Genomic DNA, 12,807 nt, shown 5'->3' on the forward strand with positions numbered 1-12,807 from the left:
CCGTTAGGCGCCAATACTTAGAATACATTCGACGTTGTTTAAGTCAACATCACACAGATGACATAGTATGGTTAAAAAAATGCTAAAATGCGTTGAAATACGGGGAAAATTCCCAACCCTTAAAAGTTAGTACTGTTTTGCATTTCAGCCTTTTTCTTTTTCGTCATCAGTCCTACTTTATCCAAAAAGTATTACAATCTAGTAATTTAAAGAATCGTCCTCGTCATCAGTCCTACCTCATCCAACACATACAGAAATCTCGAAATATGTCGTATTTTCCGTTGTAAAAATTGCTTGCAAGTAGCAATTTTACATTGATCATATCTTTTTAAATAATAACTTGCGGTTAAAACTTTTTGCATTACTGTAATCCTTGACAAATAACAAACCAAAAAAACCAAATAAAAACACAAAAAAACAAAAGTACCTATTGTTAAAAAATCCCCAATGGTTATCATATTTGGACAATTCTTCATGGTCCAGGAGCTGGTACTTTAAACGAGTCTGTTTAAAATAAAGTCATCCAAATTGTCAATTCAATATGAATTTGATGGTTTTAAGAGGCTATTGACTGATGCAGCTCTGTACGCTGCCTGGTATTGTTGAGGATTTGGATGATCTCAATTGTCTCCTTATTGGCGAATGGAACCAAAGTAGTTTTCTAAAAATCTTTTGACTAATTCTTCCAGTTACTAAGAACTTAAAACCAAAATTATCCTTTATATCATTCCATAGGAGTAGCAAAGACTGAATTGATAGTTTCCACCTTTCAATACAAGGTAAGGTTTTATACCTACAGTTCTGAAGCTACCATGTATTAAACCTTTCCAATTTTTCTTTCAGCATTGGTATGTGGATGGATTGATCAGTCATTGCTCTCTTACAGTGTGTTTCATTGTTTAATGTCCTGCTATTGCAGCAATCAAAAAGGCCATTCATGTGTAAGAGGAACTCTGCTGTGTATGTGCTTTCAATTGTTAACTCTCCTAATCCCAGTGAACAGGCCATTTGAATTAGAAACACTTTGACTGCAAATTTGGGCAGCTAAACTGACTTTCATGTTAGAAAATGCTGGTAACTTGATATGTTTACGTTTCAGCTTATGTGTGCTTTGAAACTTACCAATTTCTTGGTCTATTTTGAAAAAATGTTCTAGGACTGCCCAAGAAACTAGATTGCCTTCCACTATTATGGGATACCGTTTGAAATTGTTCCTCACACTTTTCAAGAGATGTGGAGGATCAATTTCAATGAATGGCTTTTCCACTGATATCCCCATACTTTTGAACAAATTTTGATTGCCTGTTCCTTGGTCACAGGCTACAGCTTTGGCCAATACGTTTTAGGTGAGTTACGCAATCATGAAGCAATATCTTCAAAGTCTGTTCGTGACAAGCATCTTTTGTGAGGAAGTAACCAATTGGTGGTTTGAATTTCAGTTTTATGTCATTCACCATGAACACTAGTTCCTGATTTGCGTACTATTTTGACCTTCCATATGGACCGAAGTCTACGAAACCTTCAATGTTATCGTTTTCATTATTGTCAAAATGTTTAGTTGAATGGCTATAATTATGTTCAGTACAAATATATTTAAATGGAATAGAATTCAATAGATAGTTCTGGGTTTAAATTCAAAGGAATTGACTTTATCCACTGTAAAAAAAATTTCATTTAAAGCTAGTGTTCATCATTGTTAATATTTTATATAAATTATCATTTTCTTCGTTGAATTGATTTTGGAGGGCATAATTTGGCATTTGTAGTGCGGCGTTTACCTTACACCATGTTGTAGTTGTAACATGATCTTCAGGTGCATTTTCATTTGCTACTATTTGAATTAATTATAAATGAACATAAGGCAGTAAGAGACCATGGCGGGATATGTTTTTGCCTTCAGTTTACCTAGGGAAAACCGTGGTTTCATTGGAATTTTCCAAAAAAAATAGTAGGTGTAGCTAATGGTGTAAGCCGGTTTTTGGTTTTGATATTCATAAAACAATCGTCAGTGAAATGAAGCCCGCAAAATACGTGGTTAAAGTGTAAGTAATCTGTAGTTTTATTTTGGAGCTTTTCACTGTTTACATTTTGCAGCCACTGCAGAACTATTAAGTTTTAAGAAATGTTAATGTATTAGAATAGGCTTATTAAATTAAAACTCGTATTCGCCGGTCTTTATCCCTTGGAAACTTGAAAGAAAAAGACAGACACGTGGTTACCTTTATATTCGATTTACAATTTTTAGCCGAACAAGACATTTCAAAATAAATTAAACTCGCAAAAATACCTAAAACACTTCCTTTTTTGCGTCTTCTCAAACTCTAATCTAGCACGCGCCGGAGATACTAATAGCGCCATCAAACGCCCGGGAATTGTGGACATTCTTGGCGAATAAAATCGTACCACGGATTTTTTAAAGAGAGGTGCCTTTACACTCTCTGGTACTGTCCTCTAGGTTGCGTTATGGAAGGCCCATCGCTTTTTTTAGTATGGGGCTGGGGCGGCGCATCATGAAAAACTGTTCTTTAGCAATTTTTTAAAACAGCCTGGTGTCGGCGAACACACGACAAAAATAATAACCAAAACAAAATTTTAAAATACACAAAAGTTCAATTAATTAAATTAATAAATAAATAAAATAACCATTTGCGGACAAAATAAAAAATACCCACGCTATCTACGTGACAAACTCTATCGTATCCGCCTAAATAAATTATAAAACAAGATGAGGTTGCTGTAGTTAACTTTTGCCGAAGCTGCTGCTATGGAAGCCTATAGGCACAACCAGAATGGTTGGTGGAGGGCTTATAGCCACACCAAGATCTACCGTCTACTCTCCAGTAGTTTTAATGGGTTCTAATATTATGGCTACTAAACTACATTTTAGTAAACCTTTCAATACTTATTTCCCAAGCCGCACAGAACTAAGCACAGAACCCTCGGAGTCAGAGAAGATATTGTCTGGTTTACAGATGGGTCTAAGATTCATTCTGGTGCAAATTCGGGAATGTAATGTCTTACTAGTAATCTCGGCTTCTATGAAAGCCTTGGTGGTTATGCTAGCGGTTTTCATGCAGAAATTGCCGCCATTTGCTTCTGGCTTGACCGAGGGGCTGATCACTCCACGTAATCGGTGTACAGAGCCGTACCTTTGACTGTACTAGTGGGATTACACGTAATCTTTGAAGTCCCGGCCTTTGGCAGTGCTAATCTAAGCGTAATCCGGTGTACACAGTTTCCAAGAGTGGTTAGCCCCTCGGGCTTGACTCTGGTCTTAACTATTCGGATAGTCAAGCGGCCCTCAAGGCTCTTAGTTGATATTTCCACTAAACTGGTTTAATGCTGTTTGGACCTCCTCTCAGAGCTAGGCACCCACAGTAAAGTTCAGCTTTACTGGGTTCCTGGCCATCGGGGGTTCTATGGGAATGAGAAGGCTGATGTCCTAGCCAAGAAGGGGGCAGAGGCTGGGTTGTTTGGTCCTGAACCTACCGTACCTATCCCCTCTAGCATAGTGGGCAGCCTTATCTTAAATTCCATGACTAACCGCCAACTCAAGATATGGCTTGAGATGGATGTCCAAAGGCAGGCTAAAGAGTTTATCTCAGGCCCCTCTAAGTACAGAGCAAAAGAGTTGCTCTCACTCTCCAAGTCCAGTATCGGGTTGATCGTTGGCCTACTTACACGCTACTGCCTACTTAATAGACATCTTTACTTGATTGGGATCAATGATGATCCAATCTGTAGGGCTTGTCAAGTTAAGGAGGAAACTTCCTCTCATGTACTTTGCAGGTGCGAATATTATGCAGCCCAAAGGTTCAAGCATCTTGGTATGCACCAGTTGGAAACCTTGGATTTCTTTAACATGCCGGCGGAGCGGATTTTCCATTTTGTGTAGGATATTGGACTTCTTAAGTCTTAAGGTTTGGGGTTGCACAATGGACCTCTGGTCAGAGTGCGTGAATGGGCACATCTCTTGCGCTTCTCCCATTCATTAATAATAACTTTTCCATATTCATATTCAAGTACAGAACTACAATACAATGTATTAGATTATAATAATCTCCTTTCAGACGTACATGGAACATCAAATATCTTGGTATTCAAACTATTAATAAGCTCCTTGAGTATTAACTAATTAATTTAAATCATTTTTTAATATCAGTAAAATTATCTTTACTGTTTGCTGAAGGGGATATCTTTCTGTAATTTTGAAATAATTAATAAAAATACATTATTTTTATTATTCATTCATTCCAAGAGACCGAAGGTCATTTCATTGTTAAGGCCATGGAAGATACTCAATCTAAATAGAACAATTTCCCAAAAACTTACTATACTATCCATTTCTCCCTTCCCTTTTCATGCACTTGCCTGAATTCTGAGAAACTTAAGCAAGTGGGTGGGGTACAGCCTATTATCAACACTGACCCATCATTGAGCTGGACAGGTGAACCAGGCATTGGGTATTTCCCATTTCTCTAAAATAATGCTTTCCATGCACCTCTCAATTTTCTGTCCCAAGAAAAACTGATAACTTTACTTCAATTAAGGAATCCTACAGTTACTTTTAAATTTTTTTTTAAAGAAGCACGAGGACAAAAACGCTTGATAAATGTTACAAATATATTGGACGCCCCCAACACACTTTTTTCCAAATCTGGAGGAAGCCTGCAAGTAGGCAAAAGTATTTTCAACAGGCTTGTGCCTATTGCTAGCGCATTGGATGGAACTAGTCCCTTCTGCTAGGTTCTCTTGTCATTTGAGAACCATACAGCAGGTGATGATGACATCACTCTAACCAAAATATCCCCCTGCTACAACATTCTTCAAATATAGTTTCTCCACTTTTTTTAAATTTTAGTTCTCTTTATTGGAGCTACTTTTCTTTACAATTTGAAGCCAAGTATTAGTCTAGTACAATAGAAATATCATTATTTTAAGATCTCAATGCGGAAACAACCAATAAAAGGTAAAATTAAAGAGATAGTGCCAACTCAAATTTAAAATTTTGTTCTTTGGCTTACACGTTACGATAGATTTTTAAGTCCTGAATCAGAATATATATACATATTAGCACTTTCAATTAGTATTTAGTTTTATATTTTAATGTAAAATAATGGTATTTCAATAGCCGCGCAAAACTTTACAGATTGTTGACGTCATGAGTTTGGTCGATTTCGGTGCGCTCGAGCGGCGGGGAATTTCCAGTAGTCTTTTTCTACTATCGCATAGAGGATTTGTAAGCGCTTTTTTTTATTTTCTTCTCGTGGACCACGCGGTTCGAAATTCTCGAATCACGACTTCACGAGCCGGCTACATGTAAAAATATTATTTTCAGAGTAGAAATTGAAGAAAAAATCGAAAACAAGGTATTGTTTATAAATTATATCATTATTTCTTGTACGTAGCCATTATAACAATATTTATATTCTACGGAAAGATGCCACCGAAAGCACCAAAGACCGTGGGCGCCACAGTGCAGTTCCTTCCTGCGGTAATAATAACAACAAAATTGGCTTATCTTTCCATTACTTTCCATCGAATGAGGGTCTTAAAGCGTGCGAAAGCGGGAAACTCGGATCAAAAGAAAGCGATGGGAGTAAAATTTCCTCCTGTCATCCCCTAAAAATTCTATTTCCAGCTCGCTCTAGTAGCAGCCAATAAACATCAACCTATCTATGACGTAGACAGTATGTGATAAAAAAAAGTTGCGCTATCTTTTTTTTTAAATTTGAAATTAATCGTGAATATTTATATTTATACTAAATGTTTTATAGCGATATTTTTCTTTACTATATTTTTAAATAATTGATGAAAAAACTTCATATACGTAGAAAATACTGACACTATCTCTTTAAATGTTTTTCAGTGTTTTACACTCAACTTCAGTTCACCGTCACTGCATTACGAATTGGAAGTTGATTTTAATAATACTGAAATCCAATTTTTTAAATGTGTGCCCAGTTTTAGGTACTCATTGGCCGATGTATTATTCTACATTCTACCAAAGAGTTTCCCAGGATTCAGAGCATCACCCTAAGGTTCAAATCAGGTTACATTTGTGGATAAGCAACTTCATCAATCCAAATCTGTTTCTACAACAGTATGTACTACGTTCCCAATTTAAATCCACAAGTTAAAAGTAGAGAAAACTCCCATCAAAGTATTATCTTGGAACATTGATTTCAATTAATTTGAACTATAGTTTATCCCACATAGTGAAACCCTTTTAAACCAATAATATTTAGGCCTCAGATTTAGAGTTTGTGTAATTGGTCTAAGATAATAATGTGAACCATTGGTTTGTTACTATGTTAAAGTTTTTATCATTCATTCATTAAAACTCCAAAAATGTAAAATATATTTCAATACAAAATCCACAATACCGGTAATAAGGTTTTACTTGTTGTACAAGTATTTAAATCTTTATAATAAACTTTATATCAGTTTACTTTGCTGAAGTATTTTAATTTATCTTCAGGATTAGGAATAATCTGAAATAAAAGTGCAAATATAGATTAGCTAATTTGCACTCTATACAGTTTTTCATAAGAATAAGTCCGAAATACTAAGGGCCTTTAATACTTAATTACCGTTTCGCCACCAGGTTTCCAACCAGCTGGGCAAACTTCACCATGTTTGTCTGTATACTGAAATGCCTGTACTAGCCTCAGAGTCTCATCTACAGACCTACCAACTGGAAGATCATTCATTGTTATTTGTCTTAAAACTCCTTGCGTATCAATGATAAATAACCCTCTGAAATATTAAAACATACTATTTGATTAATAAACAATAAACATCAAAGTTTATCCATATGTACCTCAATGTATGACCTAAGTCTTCCAAATAAACACCATAATCCTTTGAAATTTGATGTGTTTGGTCAGCTAGCAGTGGAATATTTATGGGACCCAGACCACCCTGCTTCCTTGGGGTTTTTATCCTGAATAATTGAAATATCATTTGAAAAACCTTTATCTCCTTGAATTTTGGTAGTAAAGTTTGTAAATCATTAATCATAGTTCACAAAGAAATTTTTATCAACATTATACAATGCCTCAAAGACAGAACCATTAGAAAATTTTCCACATTTAAAATTATAAGTGCTTTAATTTGTTGTCCGAAATAAGTCAATTTGACAACTTTTGTCCCCCTTTAGTTACAATCCTGTGTAATAATTCATCTGTACTGTCTGCTAGAAAGAGACTTAACAACCCCGGCCTTTGTTGGAAGGAAATTTTCAATACTTCACCTTTTTTATTGTACAATTGTATTTTTGAGGCTTGACAAGGGAAAAAACTGTTTAAAACTTTAAAAATTAATTCAAGGCTTTAAACCTGGAAGAACTTGCCAACCCGGTTTCTTATCTGGATGATAAAATTAGCGAATAAGTAGATTAGTCCATTAAGAAAAGGGATAAAAAAGCTAAACCCTAAACAAATTTGAAGAGATATAAAAACTTACAAATAACTCGTACTGATAGGTCTTCGAGCAAACAAAATGACACGAAACTCAGACCAAATAGATCTTAAGAGTGAAAAACTAAATTAAATTTAATAAAATAAATAGGTGGTTCCTTTTAACAGTTTCTTATCTGACTACTACCATTTGAACTTCAATATAGCTTCAGAACTATATGAAATTAAAAGTAAAAAGAATAATGTTTTGCAGCGAAACTAAGCTGTACTAGGCAACAAAAGTCTTTTGGCTGATAGGGCTTCCATTGCTTTCAGATTTATATTCGCGTAGGCCTATAAAACTCGCATGTACCGAAGAAAAGTCCATTTATTTCATCAGTGGTGGGGGCCCATACGGCACTGGAATTCAAAATGTGTGCAACACGTGGAACATTTCCAATAGTAAAGGAATTTTTCCAGACTATTAGCACTTTCATATTTTACTTCAATACCTCATCAATCTGGTTAGTGCCTCTTATTCTATATGCATGTAAACTTATCAATATAATTGCCAGATCATCTCACCAAGCAGAATGAGTGAACGGAGAATCAACAGAACAGGCCACAACCTCAGCATTAATGGCTTTAAATTCTTTTATACGGTCACTAAATGCAATTATTTCAGTTGGGCACACAAATGTACTGTAAAAAATTATAAATAAAATTTATAAATAGCTATTAAAAAACAAAATATTACAATAAGAATTAAAATTTCCTTACAAGTCCAAAGGGTAAAAGAAAAAGACTAGATATTTTCCTCTAAAATCTAATAATTTCAATTCTTTAAATTCTTTGTTAATAATTGCAGTACCAGTCCAATTGGGAGCAGGCTTTGAAACTAAAATAAAATTATTGTTAGTAAATATAGGAAATTAACTTTAAGAGATATTAAATTCATCATGATACCAAAAACTAAGAAAAAAAATGCTAAGGGTCTGCAATAATAAAATTTGGTTTTTCAACCTGGAACCACCAGAGTGCAGGGATACACGGAATTTTTCAAATAAACAATATTGCATTTGGGATCTGACCAATACATTCAATGAATATTAATTGAAAAAAATTACTTAAGCTATTTGTGTATGTCATAATAGAAACACATTAAGTAATAAAAACGTTTTATTGCTCATTTAAAGTTGTTTTTACTTAACAAAGTGGTTTCTATTACTGACACATGAATAAAAATAAAATGTTCCCACTTTTATTTATTTATTTTATCTATTATTAATTTTATAGATTGATCTAACACTTGTACATTTCAATAAACGTATAATTTTTTATTTTTAAAAGGTTCCTTCAGTCATGTAAATTGAGAAATATGCGTGCTGAATCTCCATAGCGATGGATCAGAGGAATAGGCAATCATATCGCAGTCTGCAGTGATTTTTCCCTTAGGCTTAACTAAAGGAAGGGATTTTCCCTGCCGGTAAATAATATTTACACTGCCAACAATTCACATCAGCAAGATGGCTCTTGCATGGCAATTAAAATATATACGATAAGTTAAGTTAGAAGAAACCACCTATGGACTGTGAGAAGGATGATAAAATACGAGAAAAAGTAGATTAGACCATAATTAAAAGGTATAATATAGCTAAATCCTAAACAAATTTGAAGAAATTAAAAAACTTACTAATAACTCGTACCAATAGGTCTTCGAGCAAACAAAAAACGCGAAACTCGGATCAAATAGATCTTCGAGTAATAAACTAAATTAAAAATAAATAAAATAGTAAGAAATTCCAATTAACGGTAGACCGGTTTCGTTCTATTTGGAACTCATCAGTACCGTGCGGGAAATGTGGCTCGTGACTGTCAAATCTAAAAAGAAACTAAGCCTAAACATTAGGCTTAGTTTCTCTTAATCTATTTGATCCGAGTTTCGCGTTTTTTGTTTGCTCGAAGACCTATTGGTACGAGTTATTAGTAAGTTTTTTAATTTCTTCAAATTTGTTTAGGATTTAGCTATATTATCCCTTTTAATTATGGACTAATCTACTTTTTCGCGTATTTCATCAATTAAAATATAGCCCATGCTAAGGACTGGAGCACACTTGCTTTAAAAGGGAAATATCTCCTACATTCCTTTTCCAAAGCTAATGAGAAAAGTTTAGAAAAAATCTATAAAAACTTAAAATGTGACTTTGCATTCTTTTTGCCTTGATGTTACTATAACCCAGTCACCATTAAACTTAAGGATTATAAAAATGTTAGGAACATTGTACTTCGAAACCCATTCTTTCTAACTAATGTCTCAAAATTTAATTAACCAGAAATACTGCAAAGGAAAATTTAAAAAAAAATTCAAATTTTTTAAAATTATTGGAATATATTATTTTTTAATACCAAGAGATACCTTCTGAATTTCATAATCTCTAACCTAATAGATTATGTTAATTTAATTACTAAGAGCTTTGCTCCAATGCATAGAATGCCCAGCTGCATGTCTCGTTTCTTGAGGGTAAACTTGCCCATTTCCAAAGGAATAGCACTGTTCATCTCCAACTATCAGAACTGTTGATGTTGAATATATCAAAATAATAGAGACAATGAAATAACTTAACGCGTTCATATCCAGCTAATATATTTTTAGCATATGTTTACAACTCCTGCTGATTACAGAGATGCAATGACTTCACGAACAGAAGGCGTCAATGACACGTCGCCTTTAGCGCTGCAAATATTCAAACTGCGACCGAGTTTACATAGGCCGCCATATAATAATTTTGAACATCTGGGGTTGTTCCAAACTTCCTAGAAAAAAGCTACGCTTACAATTGCGGTTGTTCTATCAGAAATTATAGCAGACAAAGAAACGGAAGTATATAGCTTTGGCCATTAAGTAGGGCTGTGCGAACAGTGTTTTTTTAGGAATTTGGCGAATACCAAATACGTCGGTATTAGCATGACGTTTAAAAATTTGGACCAAATTATTTATTTTATTAAATACCAAATTTTAGTTTGAAAAATGTTTTTAGTGTATTAAAGGATTTAAAGGGAGTAGTATTACCGTTGCGTATGATTTGGTAGGTTTTAAAAATAAGACACTTTTTCCCACAAATAACCACACGGCAGTAGCAGCTTACTCTAGTATCTACCCACTACCTAGTAGTAGCTGCTGTTTGACCTTTCTAAGCAGCTTCCCAAAATAGAACTTTCACCTCCATATATCCAGTAAAGAAAGAGGCTCACTCACCTCACTGGTCTAAATGCTGTATAATTATCTTAGAGTTCCAACTAGTCTAGATATTATGGAATCAACCCTCCCAAAACGGTTTCTTCCCCCTTGGATTATTTAATCCAAGCTTCCACTCTATAAATCTACTTCATAGTTATCTTGTGCCCATACGATTCATTCCTATTTACAAACGTCAAGATAGATAACTTGCAAGGCTTGTACCATCTTCCTGTGGTGTGTTCCTCCATTCCAAGCGAGGTGTAAATAGCTTTTTTTACCAGCCGTTTCGCAACCTTCACTGCGGATTCTGCTTTCCCGTTGGACTGGCTATGATACGGTGAGGTGGTAATATGAGTGAACCCCCATTGGCGTGCAAAATTATCAAACTCCTGAATGATGAAGTTTGTACCATTGTCTGTTACCAGAACTTGCGGTTCACCGTGACGGGCGAAATGTTGTTTTGTTGCCAGTACTAGTGCCGAGGATGTGGTAGACTTCAAAACATCCATCTCCCACTAGAAACTGTAGTAGTCTACGGTTATCAAGTGGTTTATACCATTAAAGGTAAATAAATCCTGACCAATCATCTGCCAGGGTCGTACTGGTATCTCGAACGGCTTCGGTGGCTCCTGGCGCTGTTTAGCTATAAAGGTGTTGCAGGCAGTGCAATGACTAACATACTGATTACCATACCTGGCCAATATATGACGTCTTTCGCCTTTCGGATTGTCACCTCTGCGCCCAGACGACTGTAGTGAATTCGCTTAAGGATGTCCTGTTTGATTGCTTGTGGTATAATTATCCTCTGGCCTTTATGTATAATCTCGTCTGTATCACAATTTCGCTACGACTGTCCCGGTAGCCTCTGATTTCTGGTGAAACTTGGGCTCTACTCATTGGCCAGCCTGTTTCTGCAACCTTCTTCAACTGTTTAAGAACCTCATCCTTGATTGTAGCTTCTCGAATGGCTGCTAACGTCTCGGTACCGATTGGAAGATACCGTGCTTGCTTCGTGGTTGCTATGTCTTGCAAGACAGACTCGACTGCATATACTACTTCTTGTTGTGGTCTCTCTGTTTGTAGCTCGGGTAGATATGCGTGGCTGAGCATGTCCGCTACTACTAAGGTGCTTCCGGGATGGTATTGGAGCTCTTAATTATAGTTTTGTAATTGTAGGATCATTCGCTGAAGCCTCTTAGGAGCAGATCTTATTGGTTTCGAGAATATTGGAATAAGTGGCTTGTGATCCGTCTGCACGGTTATTAATGGTCTGGCGCCTATATAGTGATCGAACCGAAGGCAGCCGAAGAGTATGGCTAGGCACTCCTTTTCAATCTGAGCGTAGTTACATTCGGTTGGGGTTAATGCTCTTGAGGCATAGGTGACTGGATGACCCTCTTGATAAATGACAGCACCTAGACCAGCTTCGGATGCTTCACACTGGATTGTGGCTTCTTTTGTGACATCATAATATGCCAGTACTGGTGCTTGTGAAATAAGTGTCTTCAATTGCTCAAAGGCTGTGATCTGCGCCTGCTGCCATGTGAAAACAACTTCCTTTTCCATTAGCCCTCGTAGCGGTTCGCTGATGGTTCACATTGACGGTAAGAAGCGGGCCAAGTAATTTACACTTCCTAGGAAACGTCGTATCCCCTTTTTATTCGTTCGTGGTGGCATTCGTATTATTGCTCTTACTTTGGTAGGATCTGGTCGGATGCCTTTGTCAGTGATCACATGGCCCATATATGTTACCTCCGTCATTGCCAAGCGAAGCTTCTTTTTGTTCAGAACCAGCTTCCTATCTTGGGCTCTTCAAAGTAGGGCGATCAGATTGTTATTATGGTCTTTTATATATTCATCGGGTGTCTCGCCTCGTCCTATGACTTTTATGTCATCGGCGACATCCTCCACGCCGTCTAGACCTTGATTGAGTTCTAAGAGTCGCCGCTGAAATTCCTCTGGCGCTAAGCATAGACCAATTGGAACTCTCCTGTATTTATATCGCCCAAATGGGGTCCAAAATGCTGACAGGTCAGAGCTTTCTTCACTAAGCTCCACCTGATGGAATCCGTCTTTTGCATCTAGGACAGAAAATAATTTGGCTCCTTTTAGTCGAGGCAAAACGTAGTCCAATGTGGGAATTTGATACTTGGGACGTTGCACCACTTT

General features: G+C 36.1%; 1 protein-coding gene and 1 long non-coding RNA gene across 5 annotated transcripts; one reads left to right on the top strand and one right to left on the bottom strand.

Moving 5' to 3' along the window:
• Positions 1–352: 352 nt before the first annotated feature.
• Positions 353–2,293, top strand: LOC149933340 (uncharacterized). 4 transcript variants are annotated; one of them, XR_016472871.1, is made up of 4 exons: positions 353–653; positions 844–960; positions 1,320–1,346; positions 1,440–2,293. It is a non-coding gene; the product is annotated as an uncharacterized LOC149933340 (long non-coding RNA). The 4 variants fall into 4 exon arrangements; XR_016472872.1 differs by lacking the exons at positions 1,320–1,346; positions 1,440–2,293 and adding exons at positions 736–784; positions 1,157–1,312 and having other exon boundaries at positions 920–1,074; XR_016472870.1 differs by having other exon boundaries at positions 1,320–1,471.
• Positions 2,294–6,302: 4,009 nt separating this feature from the next.
• On the bottom strand, positions 6,303–10,194 carry Prx4 (Peroxiredoxin 4). The gene is made up of 6 exons (XM_090156016.1): positions 9,867–10,194; positions 8,181–8,298; positions 7,986–8,102; positions 6,824–6,946; positions 6,594–6,759; positions 6,303–6,494 (listed from the first exon to the last, which is right to left on the bottom strand). Exons 1-6 carry the CDS (start codon positions 10,030–10,032, stop codon positions 6,444–6,446), a joined length of 741 nt encoding a protein of 246 aa, XP_090012142.1. The 5' UTR covers positions 10,033–10,194; the 3' UTR covers positions 6,303–6,443.
• Between the last annotated feature and the right edge of the window lie 2,613 nt (positions 10,195–12,807).

Source organism: Leiobunum rupestre, chromosome 8, assembly GCF_980474605.1.
Source record: "Leiobunum rupestre chromosome 8, qqLeiRupe1.1.hap1, whole genome shotgun sequence".
Taxonomy (NCBI): Eukaryota; Metazoa; Arthropoda; class Arachnida; order Opiliones; family Sclerosomatidae; genus Leiobunum; species Leiobunum rupestre.